At 37.2% G+C, this 15,343-nt stretch overlaps 1 protein-coding gene across 2 annotated transcripts in view; it reads left to right on the top strand.

Moving 5' to 3' along the window:
- GPM6A (glycoprotein M6A) overlaps positions 1 to 13,249 on the top strand; it is a 248,491-nt gene extending 235,242 nt beyond the window's left edge. For both annotated transcript variants that reach the window (XM_030830005.2, XM_060291618.1), the window contains exons 4-7: positions 3,826 to 3,979; positions 7,982 to 8,058; positions 8,592 to 8,657; positions 11,132 to 13,249. In XM_030830005.2, the coding sequence (XP_030685865.1) occupies positions 3,826 to 3,979; positions 7,982 to 8,058; positions 8,592 to 8,657; positions 11,132 to 11,284 (450 nt within the window). In that variant the 3' untranslated portion in view covers positions 11,285 to 13,249. The remainder of the gene's footprint in view (positions 1 to 3,825; positions 3,980 to 7,981; positions 8,059 to 8,591; positions 8,658 to 11,131) is intronic.
- The last annotated feature ends 2,094 nt before the right edge of the window (positions 13,250 to 15,343 follow it).

Consider the following 15,343-nt stretch of genomic DNA (forward strand, 5'->3'; position numbering starts at 1 on the left):
GTCCTTTTATATCCTGTGTCTCGAAACATTAATGAGAAAGGGACCTTATAGACAGTAACCTGAGTGGAACCCAACAGTATACGTTTGGTATATGTTTGCATAGATCCATTTTGTTCACTAAAGGTTGGGTCTGCCTCATGCCTGAATTTGTTCATTATATCATAACATTCCATTTGGTATGTGGCTTATTTTTTCAGTGTTTACATAGTTCATAGACTCAGAGACTTGGGGGTCAGGGTCAGCTGGCTCTTTTTCATCAGGGCTGCTAAATTCTAAGATGTTATTTTTACCCTGATTGGTGCACATCTGCTAAAGTTGCCCAGAAAGCCTGTAGCTCAACAAAGTCTGATTTCCTTAGACATCAAGCCTAAGTTCATAGGAGTTCAGACGAAAAACGAATTACCTTTTACAAGTCATTCTCCAGTTAAATACACTGTAATCTCAATAGCTACGTAAGCAAGGATTAATCATCTATTTTAGCCTTCTTTCAAAGGTTATAAAAACCTTGTCTGCCGCAGTTCTATATTTCAACCTCCCGTCTAGATTTCTAACAATGATTAGAATATCCAGGTTGAGATCAAAGCAATAATTACATGTTTCTTTTAAAATTTTAAGCCACTAAGAAGTAATTCACAGCAATTTTGTTGAATTTAATACTAACCATCAACAAATGTATTTTGAGTAAAAACAAAAACAAAACAAGAAATAGGATAACAAGAAGATGCTATTGTGAAAGTCATTTGCATGTTCTGATGAAACGGTACTCAAATAATGATGTGATAATGAGATTGCTGGATACTAATTATGAATCTGGCACTCAGTCCCTATCATTTAATGGTGGCTTTTTTTACCATCGCAGATCAACAAGTTAACTAATCTAAACCAAACCACGGAAATTTTACTGAGATTTTTTTTCTTTGTGAATTAGGAGGAAATGGTCAGCATTTTAATATGTGAGTGATATATTAAACAATGGCCGAAATAAGAAAAGCCACTGAGTCTCCTTTATATGTCAAACTCCCACAAGACCCATCCCTCCCTCCTTTCTTATAAACAGGGCCACAGCTGTTGAATTTAGAAAGTAAAATTCCTTGCTGTTCAAGGCAATAAACACCAAATGCAACGTAAATAGGTTAGTCTGTCCATACCTCACCTTTAGAAATGAAAAATAATTTTTTGCTGAATCAAACAACTTCCTCTCTTGGGATTTCTTCCTAAGTAAGATTTACCGTGGACCATGTTTACTGTTAAGTGATTTCATATCTGAGCCCTGTGAGAGAGGTCTGCTAATTTCCAGTTTGTGAATGAGGAGGTGACTCTGAGCCTTAAGTGAGATGTCAGTGATCCAGTCCTCTGATGTCAAGTCCAGGGTTATTTTATTTCTTCCAGTTTTTATTTGTTTGTTTTCACTAAACTCCCCAAACAGATATTGCAGAGTTAAATTTCAGAAAGTGTTTCATCTGAATAGATGTTAATAAAGGAAAAAATAAGATTTTCAAAATCAGAAGAATTTTTCAAATGCTCAGAGATTGTTCTAATAAGAGTAGCTTATTGAAGATACAGAGAACAGACTGATGGTGGCCAGAGGTGGTGGTCAAAATGGGTGAAAGGGGTCAAAAGGTACAAACTTCCAGTGATGAAATAAGTAAGTCCTGGGGATGTCATGTACAGCATGGTGGTTATAGTTAATAATGCAGTATTATATATTTGAAAGTTGCTAAAAGAGGAGATCTTAAAAATTCTCATCACACACACACAAAAATTCATAACTATGTCTGGTGACAGATGGTAACTAGACTTATTGAGGTGATCATTTCACAATATATACAAATATCCAATCATTATGTCGTACACCTGAAACTAATATAATATTATGTATCAATTATACCTCATTTTTTAAACAAAGTAGCTTATTTATTTATTTAATGCTCAGACAGCAGAATGCATATCTGTCACATTTCTAGTGCAAAGCTAGAAATAATTTATGATAATCATGAGATATTTTATTACATACAGAGAATTTTTACCTGGAATCACACTTGATCAATTTAAGTAATTCGTCAGTCTTAGTAATTATCAGACTCTAAGCGAAACATAAAATAGGAAGATAGACTTATATTTTTCGCATCTTTAATTTGGATACTCTAGTGACCGTGAACTGCTGCCCCCTGAAATGTAACTGCTTGGTACTCCAATTCAAAAGTAAAGTCTGCTGTGTCTTAGAACAAAAGTTATGCACTAGTCGTCATGAAAAACATTTTCTCACAGCAAAGATTTACTCTGTAACGTTCAGTTTTACTGCTGTGCCATAACATTATGGCAAATAGGAGTCAGAACTGTGGTTTAAGAGTCACTCCTTTCATTGCCTTGTCGAGTAGCAGCAGCACCATGTTTCAGAGGGCTCCACGCTGCTTTGAGTTTAAACCTATTGAATGCTACGTCCCATCCTGCAGTGAATAGCACCTTCAAAAGAAGCTTTTGAAAAATCCCGTGGGACAGAAAGAAAAACAAGATAGAGAGGACGAAGCCAAAAGCACACTGATTACTGTCCCGTGGGTTCCGAGTTACTAGCTCCCTCCAGAGAACTGGGTGTGGAGCGGCCATATCATGTTCATTGTTCCTGAGACTGTCAATTAGCCTGGAGAGCTACAATGGTGAATAATGAAAATGTTAATAAACAGGGCTTTTTCCACTCCAAGGCGTTCCATTAACAAGATTTCTTCAGTTTTGGGGTGGTTTCCAAACTTTCTAGAGTCTTTCTCCTTGAGTGGGAGCCCTCTTTGAATAACTTTCCCAGACTGAAGAAGTCCTCATTCTTTTTATTTTCTCCAAACGTGAAACGAAGCCTAATTTCCTTATTGCGTAGAGTCCTATCATTCAGGCAGATATCCATATTTGATGGTAGTAGTAGTAACCAGAGTAATACTATCTAGAATAAAAACTAGCTAATACTTTGTCTGGGCTTCTTATGTGCCAGATTCGATGCTGAATGCCTTTCCCATATCATCTCATTCCAGCCTCTCTGCAATCCTGCAGTGATTGTAATTGTAGATTACAATTGTGATTGTAATTGTAGATCAATTTAGGAGGTATTCTCTTGCAGAGGCAGACACAGAGACATAAAGAGCAGCCTAGACTCGTTCCAGCCCAGGAGTCTGTGCCTTTAATCAGTGTGCTCTAAGGCCCCTGTGATTGCTAAATAAATGTGACATTTAGGCTGGGGACACTGTAAGTGAGTGGCATATCAATCAATGTTTGGTCAGTCAATCAATCAGTCAATCAGAGGTAAAATTAATATGCATGAAAGAAGACTTAGATTTAAAGTTTACAGAAGTCATTAAAAAGGAATAGAAATACACACTAATATTATATACTAAAATGACTTGTGAATCATCATATCTAGAATGTTAAATGTAAACACAATTAAGTAGCTTAAATATTTATGATATAAAATCGTGCCCATTTAGTTGTAACATAAAGTTATTGACAAGGTTTTAACTCACTGTGCAGAATCCCCTGTAAATTTACCAGTTAATGTTTTCTAAAGTTTAAAAAACGTGCGGTGAGATCTTTAAGATAAATACATGAACGAAACAGGCATCAAGATGCAGCTCGATGGTCTCTTCCTTTGCACATCAGAAGCTCAGTTTTCTGGCAGGTTTCTTCCCGTTCCCCATGATATTCACCATCTCTCAGCTTCCCAGGTTGCAGTGCCTACCTGGGTTGTAATCATTCAGACCTTTGATATTGAGCTGTGTAAGTTAAGCATAAAATTCTTCTTTTCCGGTAGATGATGTGTTTTCTGTCTCGACTTCTCTCTTGCAGTTTATTATGCTGACATACCTTTTCATGCTGGCCTGGCTGGGAGTCACGGCTTTCACCTCGCTGCCAGTTTACATGTACTTCAACCTGTGGACCATCTGCCGAAACACCACCTTAGTGGAGGGAGCGAATCTCTGCCTGGACCTTCGTCAGTTTGGTAGGTGGATCTCTGGCTCATATGGTTTCTCCCAAATAACTGCCTCTAAAATAGTGTAAGTCACTGTGGAACCATCATTGCCTCTTCTACCAAAGAGATAGATGTATCAGAGTCTTCACGTTTAAGTCATTCTTTTAAAACGGAAACAAGTAGGCATTTCAGAGTGACTGGAAGTTGATTTCACAACATAAACCCACAAGCATGTGTATGTGAACAGGCTGTCAGGTTGTGTTTCCTGGTGTTGGCAAGTTATCATTTTGATTTTCCTGTCGTGATTCCTGTGAACTTTTCCTACTCAGTGTGATGTTTGCATAGTATTTTCATTCTCTCATGATAAACTGTACAATCTGTGAAGTCTGCTATGAAGGTCATCTAAGAAATACGTACTTCATCGTCTTCTGAAATAGGGCAAAAAACAAAACAAAACACCTTAGCATTTCATGATAACAAAATCAAAAAATGTTAAATAAATCAGTAGTCCTCTTTGGTTATTTTTATTTAGGCCTAAAACCTCACATAATAATAATACTTTCTTAGGTAGATAGGGACTTACAACGTGTAGACCCTATTCTGAATGGTTTGTATATGTTGACATGTTTTAATTCTTACAATAATTAAATATGGCAGACACTGTTATCCTCTTTATAAATGACAAAATTGAGGAACCAGGAGATTAAATTACCTGCCCAAGGCGATACAGCTAGTAAGTGACAGAGCCAGGATTCACCCCCAACTAGCTTCAGTCCGTTCTTAGCTAGAAGTTAACTGCCTCTCCTGTCAAAACAAGTACTGAACTATGAACATGTAGAGTCTAATCTCACCTAACCTGTTTAGAATTCTATCCCATCATTTGTAAAAACATGGGGGCTACAGAATTTATAAAAGATATGCAAATTCACAGGCTCAAAAGGACTTTTTTTCACAACACAGCTATTAAAATCTAAAGAACGTTCTAAATGCTTTTCTCTAATGGGGGTTTCCTCATACTTCAGGCAAGTGGGAAACATTTCGGTAGATGGTGTGTGCAAGCCTGTGGCTCTAAGGTTATACTGTAGACAGATTGTAGGGTACAGATAGAACTAGTCTATCCCCAGCTAGCCGTGTGTTCCAAAAGTGTGGCCCGCCCACCCTCTTGTCAGAAGGAGTCCCCAGCCCCCATTGTCTGGCCCGAATGAAAAGCAGGATGATCTGCTCTGTGCATGAGGTTCTTGGCAAGAAGATGATGGAGGGAATGTGGACAGCTCTTCCGCTGGGGAGGTTTTAACTTCAGAATCACGTCCCACGTAAACACAGGAAAAGGAAACGTCGGCCCCAGCTGCTGGATGCAGGTCACTGGAAAATACCTGCTTGGAAAACCACGGCCCTGACTTCAGTAACCACCACCACACATACTCCAATGTCTTCCTTTAATTCTGCTGATCTGAAAACTTAAGATTGGAAAAGATGTGACTAGTGTCACAGAGAGGGTTGCCAGGTAGATTACAGGACTCCCAGTTAAGTTTGAGTTTGAAATAAAGAAGCAATATTTTTTTTAGTCCAGTATGTCTCAGATATTATACGGGACCTAATTCCAGTAAGTGTAAAGCATGACTATGATTAAAGCTGCTCTTTGAACCTTAGCACTGTTTACAACATAGTTACCAGGATTTACGCAAGTTTAGCTTTTCTTTGTGACATGGAAGGGAAGGCACTTTTCAGATGTCGTGAAACCTTTTACATCAGCCTTAAAGGCTTTCTGTTTGCTCTTAACACAGAATCTACCGCCTGGATAGCACTTATTTACCCTCCAGATAATAGGTCCTTAACAGGAATGCTGAATGTTCATATACAATCAAGTTATAAACAAGGGGCATCAGAATAGAAAAGAACGTTCACTCCCCAAAATGTGGATTATGACGGGTACAGACAGAGACAACAGAATGTCCTGATAGATTGTATGTGGGGTTGAGAGAAAAAGAAGATTCAAGAAAGAATTCATTTTTTGATTGAGCAACTGGAAGGATGGATTAGCTATGAGATGAGACGGGAAAGCCAACCAGAAGAGCTTACTCAGGAGTGGGGCAGGTGAGGGAGAAGATCAAAAGTTCAGTTTTGACAATGTTAATTTTTAGATGCTTATTAGACATCTCAACAGAGTTGTCAAGTAGGAAATTGGATATATGGGTGTCAATTTCAGGAGAGTAGTATGGGCCTGGCTATATGGATTTAGGAGTCTTGATAATGTTTGAAGTCTTTAAAAGCTCTGAGACAGGATGAGATCAGCAAAGGAGACAGATGACTGAGGACTGAACACTGGGAAGCACCAATGAAAGGGGTCCTAGCGGAGAGGAGGAACCAGACAGAGATGCTGAGAGGGAGAAGCCGATGAGAGCAGAAAGGCAAAAACAAGAGACTGTAGAGTTTGAACCCAAGAGAAGACACCATGAAGGACGCAGAAGTCATCCCTGCCTCCAGTTCTGCGGACTGGCAAGTACAAGGAGAACCGAGAATTCGTCTTCCGCTTTCACCATTTGGAGGATATGGGTGACCTCTATAAGAAAAACTTCCATGGAGGATTGGGGTGAATTTGACTAGAAAGGGTTTAAGCGGAAATGGAAAGAAAGAAATTGCAGACTGAGCAAAGGCAACACTTCCTGGAAGTTTTGCTGTGAATGTGAATAAAGAAACGGGTGAGGAAATGTATGCGCAGCCAAGGTATTCCACGTGAATGAATGAAATCTGTAATCGATCAGCATGGAGAAAGGTGGCCTTTCCTGGGAAGCTTTCTCACTAATGATGGTTCACTAGTCACATCTTCTGGAGGTTCTTTTTCACCCCCTCTTAGAGCTGTCTTGGCAAACAGGGAAGGTCGCAGAGAGGGATCTCTGCATTCGAGGTACTGCAAGTAGATTTTTTTTAACTGAAATAATTGCCCAAACTCTTGGCAAAGCAGGACGGTAGCAGCTCCACAGAGATGGACAGGGGACGGTGCACCTCAAAGCTAAGAAGGTGTGTATATACGTACATATTAAAACTCAATAATATGTGTATATATTATTATGCAGCAAGTGCTAAACGCTTAGGTATTAGTTTGCCCAGAACTTGTGAATTTTTCTGCTCATGTATATATGTGTTTAACACTTCAGTAGTTCTCCAGACAAAATCAAAGACCCATTTTAGGATGAACTTGATCACTTCTCTAACATGAGGACTGTGGCAGCGTATCACCTATGTGCTTGTTAAAAATGCAGTACTCCTGGCAAACAGTCACAGATTCTGATTTAACAGTCCTGTGGTGGAGTCCAGAGATACATATCTGTGATAGCTCCCCAGGAGATGCTGATGCAGTCGGTCCATAAACCAACTGGAGCAAGGGTAAATAGTAGTGAAATGGCAGCTTTTTATTTCCCCTTACTAATAGCGCTGTTTTCAGAATTAGCAGAGAAAAACTGCTCCTTTGGGCAATACATTTTATAGACTAACAGAGGCTTTGTACCAGCAGAACACTTTTATTTATTTATTTGCGGTACGCGGGCCTCTCACTGTTGTGCCCTCTCCCGTTGCGGAGCACAGGCTCCGGACGCGCAGGCTCAGCGGCCATGGCTCACGGGCCCAGCCGCTCCGCGGCATGTGGGATCTTCCCGGACCGGGGCACGAACCCGCGTCCCCTGCATCGGCAGGCTGACTCCCAGCCACTGAGCCACCAGGGAAGCCCTGATGCCTACACCATGACATTAATGGACCAAACCAATGAAGTAGCTACAATTGAATATGAAGATTCTGGTGGCTAGATTCCATTGAATTCAGATTGAAAATGTTTTTAATTGCTTGAGGCCTAAATAGTCTTGATCTTTCATTCAGTTTTTTCATAATTATTGTCAAGCAATGAAAGCTTGTAACAATTTTTGTTACAATATAACAAAATGAAACTTGCTTAGATTTTATCAGCTCAAGTTTCTTTTTCTCTCTCTGGGATCTTGAAGACATTTATAATGTTAAACTGTAATTTTCTCCATGTTGCAGGGATTGTGACAATTGGAGAGGAAAAGAAAATTTGCACTGTCTCGGAGAATTTCCTGAGGATGTGTGAATCCACTGAGGTGAGTGTTTTTACAGCCTTTAATTTTGTCAGAATTTGAGGTTCATTTCGTTATTTGAGGAATATATAATTAAATCGACATTGAGTTTCCCCCTCTTTCTTTCAGAGGCAAGGTCACATCCAGTGATGTTGTGCAGAGGGACTAGAAAATAAATATGAGATACTCTGCATATTTCGATAAAAATCATAATTTTTTTCTAGAAACTGTCATTTTAATGAAAGTTGAAAAATCATAAAGTTATATTTTAAAGGATATAACATAGCCTTCTGTGGTTATACTGTTACTGGAAACCATCATTATTAATCATGATTTCATCTTTAAAATGAAATTATATTAAAATGGTGCAGTTGCAAAGATTTAAATAACTTGCAGGAGAAAAGATACTGTAATAATGTTTTTGGTGAAGTCATTTGTCATGGGTGCACTTCTGTTAAAGGTGAACAGAGTTCTTATTTGTAAGGCAGCAGGCATCCTTATCTCTCTTCTGTTGTAACCCTGATGTTCATTCTGTTTCTCTGTGGTTTCCTTTGCAGCTGAACATGACCTTCCACTTGTTCATCGTGGCCCTTGCCGGAGCCGGGGCTGCAGTCATCGCTATGGTAAGACCTCAAGCTTGGTGTTGCACTTTGCCTGTAGAGACGATAATTTACCTCTAATGTCTGAAGTCTATACAAATCATATGTATTTTAATATAAGTAAAAAAAAAAGGTGGAGGAGAATGGGCAAATAAATAAGTGAAAAACAAGGCTTAACCTAAAGAAGGACTATCATTACAATAGAGCTAATATTTGGTAATCAGTTGAAGAATTCAGACACTCCATAATATTGGTAACACTAACCAAAATAAGTAGCATTTTAGATATGGGTCTACTATTAACATAAAAAATCATTTCTTTAGCATATAAGTATGTATCAGTGGGATAGTCAAGTAATTTAATCAATTCCTTGACTTATATTATCCTTTTTTCCTCCTTAAATCAGAACGTATAAAAGCCACACTGAGTCACTTAGGAAAAAAGGATTCATTTATTTCTCCCCACATAAACCTTGGTAGTCTCATGTCGTGTCTTCTGTATCTAACTTTCTTCAGAAATATTAAGAACGAGTCCGGAAAGTCAGGCTTTTACTGAGTTTTGAGGACCTACAATGTGCTAGACACCGTCCCTTCTTCGTAACTCACCGTGAATTCCGGTTTGTTCAAGGGAATGCCAAGTGGCAACAGTGAACAATGTACTCTGCACATCAGTCAGAGCTTTTGCAGCCCAGGTCCTCAGTCCTTGTGTCCTAGAATATAAGTAGCATAGAGCTCTAGAAGGTGCCCAGTAAACTCACCCATGGTATAGCCAGTTCACTACGCAAAAATGATGAGTTAATTCTTATTCATTTTCTTATTGGTATACATCTCTTTCCTGTATCATTGTGTCAAAATTGTTTTGTTAATTTCTTTCTGCTGTCCATTGACTGCCTTAACATACTACAGTAGTCACCATTTAGAATTGACCTTGGATTCTTTATGTCCATCCCTACTTTTCTAGAACCAGCCTACCTCCTGTTTTGACTAATCAAAACTTTAACGTTCTTCAAAAATAGAACTACCATGTGACCCCGGAGCTCTACTCCTGGGTATATATCCAGAAAAAAAAAACAACACTAGTTCAAAAAGATACATACCCCAGTGTTCATAGAATTATTTACAATTGCCAAGACATGGAAGAAACCTAAGGGTCCATCAACAGATGAGTGGTTAAAGAAGATGTGATACATATATATATATAATGGAATACTACTCAGCCACGAAAAAGAAGGAAATCTTGCCATTTGCAGCAACATGGATGGACCTGAAGGGCATTATGCTAAGTGAAATAAGTCAGTCAGAGAAAGACAACCACTGAATGATATCACTTATATGTGGAATCTAAAAAGTACAACAAACTAGTGAATATAGCAAAAAAGAAACAGACTCACAGATATAGAAAACAAACCAGCAGTTACCAGTGGGGAGAGGGAAGGGAGGAGGGGAAACATAGGGGTAGGAGATTAAGAGGTACAAACTGGGCTTCCCTGGTGGCGCAGTGGTTGAGAGTCCGCCTGCCGGTGCAGGGGACACCCATTTGTGCCCCGGTCCAGGAAGATCCCACATGCCGCGGAGTGGCTGGGCCCGTGAGTCATAGCCACTGAGCCTGCGCGTCCGGAGCCTGTGCTCCGCAATGGGAGAGGCCACAACAGTGAGAGGCCCGTGTACCGAAAAAAAAAAAAAAAGCGTACCCTTTAAAGCTCAGAGAAAGTATATACCTGACAACTTAGTTTCTTTTTCCTATTCGTCCATCAAAATTCACCATTTCGAAAACTACTTTTTCTCTCTCATAGACTACGAGGGAGGGAAAGAAAGAAAAACAAATAAGTGATCTCATTGGTCAGTCTATTCAGGAAAAATCAGGAGCTTCCTTTTTGAACAGGGCACTATTCTAGCTATTAAGAACGTATAAAAATATTCATGATTCGTATGACACAGTGCTTGCTTTCTTGCAGTTGGCAACATAAAATTCATTGTGCAAAATTCACTGTATGGAAAATTAACTTGTTAATTAAATCCACAGGTTTATTTTGGGGTTTCCATGAGCCCTCTTCCCGTTGCACTGTGGGCAATATATCATCTCATTAATTCAAGTTCACTGGACTCCACTGTATGTGAGACTGTTTCCCACAGTGGATTAGAAAACATAAATACATAAACATGAAATGTATAGTCTGGGTTTGAGTAAATGAGGACAAAAGGACAGGAAACATCACATAAAGATTAAAAATATTGAATTAAGACCCTTGGGTACTTCGGAGTTGAAAGAGAAGAAAGATACTGAAAAAAGGGAGCTGAGAAGACAGTGTCATAGTTGGAGGATTGAGGAAGGAATATATTGTATTTATATTCTTTGTGTTATAGCAGAAATCTTCATTCCATTTTGTTAATGAACATATTCTATATAAGTATATAATTAGAATATTTCTTTCCTGATAGCAAGGTGTAATGAAGACACAGAACAGACTTCCAGTATAAATTATCTTTGTCTTTGATTAGGTCCACTACCTTATGGTTCTGTCTGCCAACTGGGCTTATGTGAAAGATGCCTGCCGGATGCAGAAGTATGAGGACATCAAGTCGAAGGAGGAACAGGAACTTCATGATATCCACTCTACTCGCTCCAAAGAGCGGCTCAACGCATACACATAAACAGCGCCTTCCCGTCCTTTCCACCATTCAAATGCATTGGTGATTATCTAAGGGCCATCCAACCATCCAACCTTTTGAAAAAGAAAATGAAAGTGCTTCTCATCAATGATATGGAGGGTGACTTATGAATCACCTGAATACAGTTCTTTGTTGTTTAGCACTTAATTTCCTAATTTGTTAAATTGGTGTAATCAGAGCTCTCCTACAAGCTCCTATCCAGCCTTTTTTTTTCTTTTTTAAATTTCTCAAACTCATTTAATAATTCTGTAAGATCAAAGAGACTAACATTGTCAAATGCAGAGATTTCTTTGATTTTTAACCACTTCCATGTGTTATACATTATACCTTTTGCATTATTTCTTATGTTTTGAAAAGAAAAATAGCTTTTTATACTTTTTAGTTTTGATTTCGGTAACTAGTTTAACTACAGGTAACCTTCAAAGGGACCATTGTACATTATGAACGATAGACAGAGATGATATCATGATGACCCGAAACATGCAAATCTTGTCTGAAGATCAGTGGCCACGTTGCTATAGGCCCTGGTTAATGTTTTCATCAATCTAAGGTGCAATTTCTAAATTTGTAAGAGTAGGTTTAAAAAAAAAAGTGCTTCTTATCTTTGTTAACATTGTATTTTTTCTTGATGTACTTAAAAGGCATTACTCTCTGATGACTCATGTTTCTGTCGTGAGCATGTAGAAACAATGATGCTTATGCATGGCTACTTACCTTTTTAAGATTGTGACACCAGGCTTACCTTTTAAAGTTTAGTATAGAGACTGTTTTAACGGAAATAACTACTGTGGACTATTGGCAAATGATCTCTTTGTGATTTAAGCAGTGGCTGGATTGGAACTTTTAATATGTTAATGTGGGACATTAATTACCTTTATGAAGGTGGTGTATTAAAAATAAGCACACTAACCCCTCTGAAGTTGTTTTACCTACTTTAAAAAATTTTAATGGATTGCACCTCTGTAAACTATCCCTCAAATTGTGTATGATATATTTGAAAAGGTTTCCATTAATACAATAGCTTTGCTTGCAGCCTTCCAATCTATGTCGGTTTACCTGTAGTGTTTTTTAAAGTGTGGTCAGAGGCCACTCTACAATGTATCCTTTTGAAGTGTAGTGATATATTTGTGTTTTTATTTCCAGTAAGTCATTTTAACCAAATGTTCATTCGTATTCATTTATAAGACGTACCTATATCAAAAGAATAAAAAAAAAGCAATCAGTATTATTGGACCAAATTTGGTGTTTGTTTTAACCTTAACTCTTCTTTCGGTTATTTCTAATGCTACAAGAATGCTGTAAAGTGTCTTTTAAAATGATATAGCCTGACGAGACTTTGCTGTCAGTGTAAAAACTAGGTAGTATTGTGCACTGATTTGACCATTGTGAAATCTTTTCTCAGTGTAAGTGCATTTCTAATAAAATTTATTGAGTGAAACAATCTTTGTACAATGACTAGTCATGCATCATCCATAATTTTACAAGTTCTTGTAGTAGGAAGGGGGGTATTACTAGCTTATCTGTGGCATGATTATGCATTCTGTAGTATTATTTAATTAATTTGGGGTTTTGCTTCTTTTTTTTTTTACGCTTAGATTATCCTACTGGTTCAACATTTTTCTGATACATGCAGTATTACAGATATTCAGCAAAAGTATTAATGGGCTTCTTTAAATTCTATATTGTAGTGTTTCGGTTCTGTGTCTTAATAGTTTGTGATGATTTTTAAAACTGTCTTTTAAACTTATGTAATGATGTTGATGTTTTTGGCGCTTTTTTTTTTCTGGTATTAGAGTTTGTATTTTCACAAAGAGTGCTTTGTAGCAGGCATTACAATTAATCTGTTTTGTACATAAACGTGCCAACAGCTTGATGGTGGCGTTTTTGAAATGTAGAACAAAGTGCTTGCAAAATGTAATAAATACACTTGTGTACTTTGTGTACTTATTATTAGTTTCTGCAGTGTTTCTTTTTTGTTTTTTTCTTTCTTGTTTTGTTTATTCCTCTTTCTTATGTGTGTGCATTCTTTCCAATGCAGTAGACGCTATTTCTTTCAGATGCTTATTGCCTCGGTTGAGCTGACCTGATACTTCAAAATGCAATGAAAATTCTGTGCATGGACCATACCATGGGGATGCTGAGTGGGGAGAGGGTGGAATGGAGACTGTGGAGGTCATTTCATTTAGCAGATGATAACGATTCCCAGTTTATGCTATTTCCTTGCCTAATGTTTACTGTTTTGTGTTTTCTTTAGTGCTTCGTAAACTAACAGAGAAACTAAAAAGACTAGTGCAATTCAGAAAGAAAAATGATTCTTGGTTGGCTTCAAAATTTCAAGGTGAGAGCAATGGAATGAAAAAAAAATTTTTTTCCAGAGATTTTGTTTGTTTTGGATGTAATTCCTTCTGGCCAAACCAGAAGGAATGGCAATTTTAAAATAATAAAATAATTATCTAAAAAAACTTAATTTTTATAAGGCCTAAGGAATTATATTAGCCTTCAGTTATTTTTGTATTATTATAAATGATGACTTGGAAATTTCATAGACTTAGGTTGCTGATATCTACAATAATTATAAGTAGATCTGAGGAAAATGTCTTATGTTTTAAAAAGTCACTTTGAAGACAACACAAAAATTACCCCTAGCCAAATCTTATGAAATGATAATTCTTATTCCTTCCAGTGTTTATGAAATTCTTCGCATAGCAGTGAGAGAATAAAGAATGATATGTTAAAGAATATCAACATAAACAAGAATTTCAGAACATGTGCTTTTCAAAAACTGATCATCATAAGATAATTGTAATCTTTGACAACTTAGAAATCCATTTCTCTTTGTAAAAATACACATTTATCTTTAAAGTGAGTAATTTCCTTTTGGGAACTCTTTTGCCCCTAGCTTTACTGGGATATAATTGACATATAATCCTTTTGAGAATTGTAAAGCTGATGTTGAAGCTAAGGAAATTACTCATTTTGAGAATAAACGTGTCTTGGCCAGCTGCAACTTGGGGTTAGTCAGTTTACTTCTTCATGTTAAAACTTAGGTATTAACAGATTCTGATTTAGTCACTCAAAGATCAAGTAAACTTGACTTTTTGTTTTATTTGTTTTATTTTTGCCTTTTAGACAAAACAGAAACAATCATTTTAAAGTATATTTCATTTAAGTTACCTGATAGCTGAGATATGCTGAACAGGATAAAATTTGAATTAAACTATCATACCTTGAAGAAACATTCTATTGCATTTTCTGCAAGGTTTTTAGATGACAGATCATATGAATTCAGTGGAGGCAAGTCTGTATAAAATGCTGCTAGCTCAAATGTAAACATCTTTCGCCTAGCTTAAATAAGCCCGAGACCTTGAGTTTTCTTCTCTCAAAAGTGAATTTTGCCTGTTTGATCATTTTAGATTCTTCTGCTCTTTTCCATAAAAATCCATCATGCTTGGAAACTGAAAAGAACTTAGAAAATGAAATAAGTTCTATTATTTAATTCATTAATAAGTGAATTAGTGAAATAAATAAAATAATAAGTGAAATAATATTAAAATGAAATCGAAATTTTCTTGACTATTTCTAACCTGCGGAAACTCTTAAAAGTGGAAACACCAAACAAAATAAAACAGATAAACAAACAATGCAGGAATGAAAAATAGGAAAGAGAAGAGATCCAAGTAATTCTGCTATTATTCTTTCAATAAGAAGGAGAAAGAAAAGAGCATGTTATTGGAAGATATCTATTGCATGGGGAGATCATTTTAAAAAGAAAGTCAAAAATACAAAAATCAAAACTTAGACCAAGAAATAACAGCCTACAAAATGAAAAAAAACTGTAAAAAACAATTGAGACCACAGGTGTTATTTTCTTCAGCATTTATTGCCCTCTATTCAAGGTACTTGAGCAAACACTCAACCCCCAGGTTGTGCAGAATAGAACACTCTCATCCCGTAAAAGTTGGGGACAGGACAGTAGAGGAGCTGATTCCATTTAGTTCCCCAGCATTGCTGCCGACCAGAAAATGGGAACATGTTTTGACT

The sequence above is a fragment of the Globicephala melas genome, chromosome 21 (genome assembly GCF_963455315.2).
Source record: "Globicephala melas chromosome 21, mGloMel1.2, whole genome shotgun sequence".
NCBI classification, from domain to species: domain Eukaryota; kingdom Metazoa; phylum Chordata; class Mammalia; order Artiodactyla; family Delphinidae; genus Globicephala; species Globicephala melas.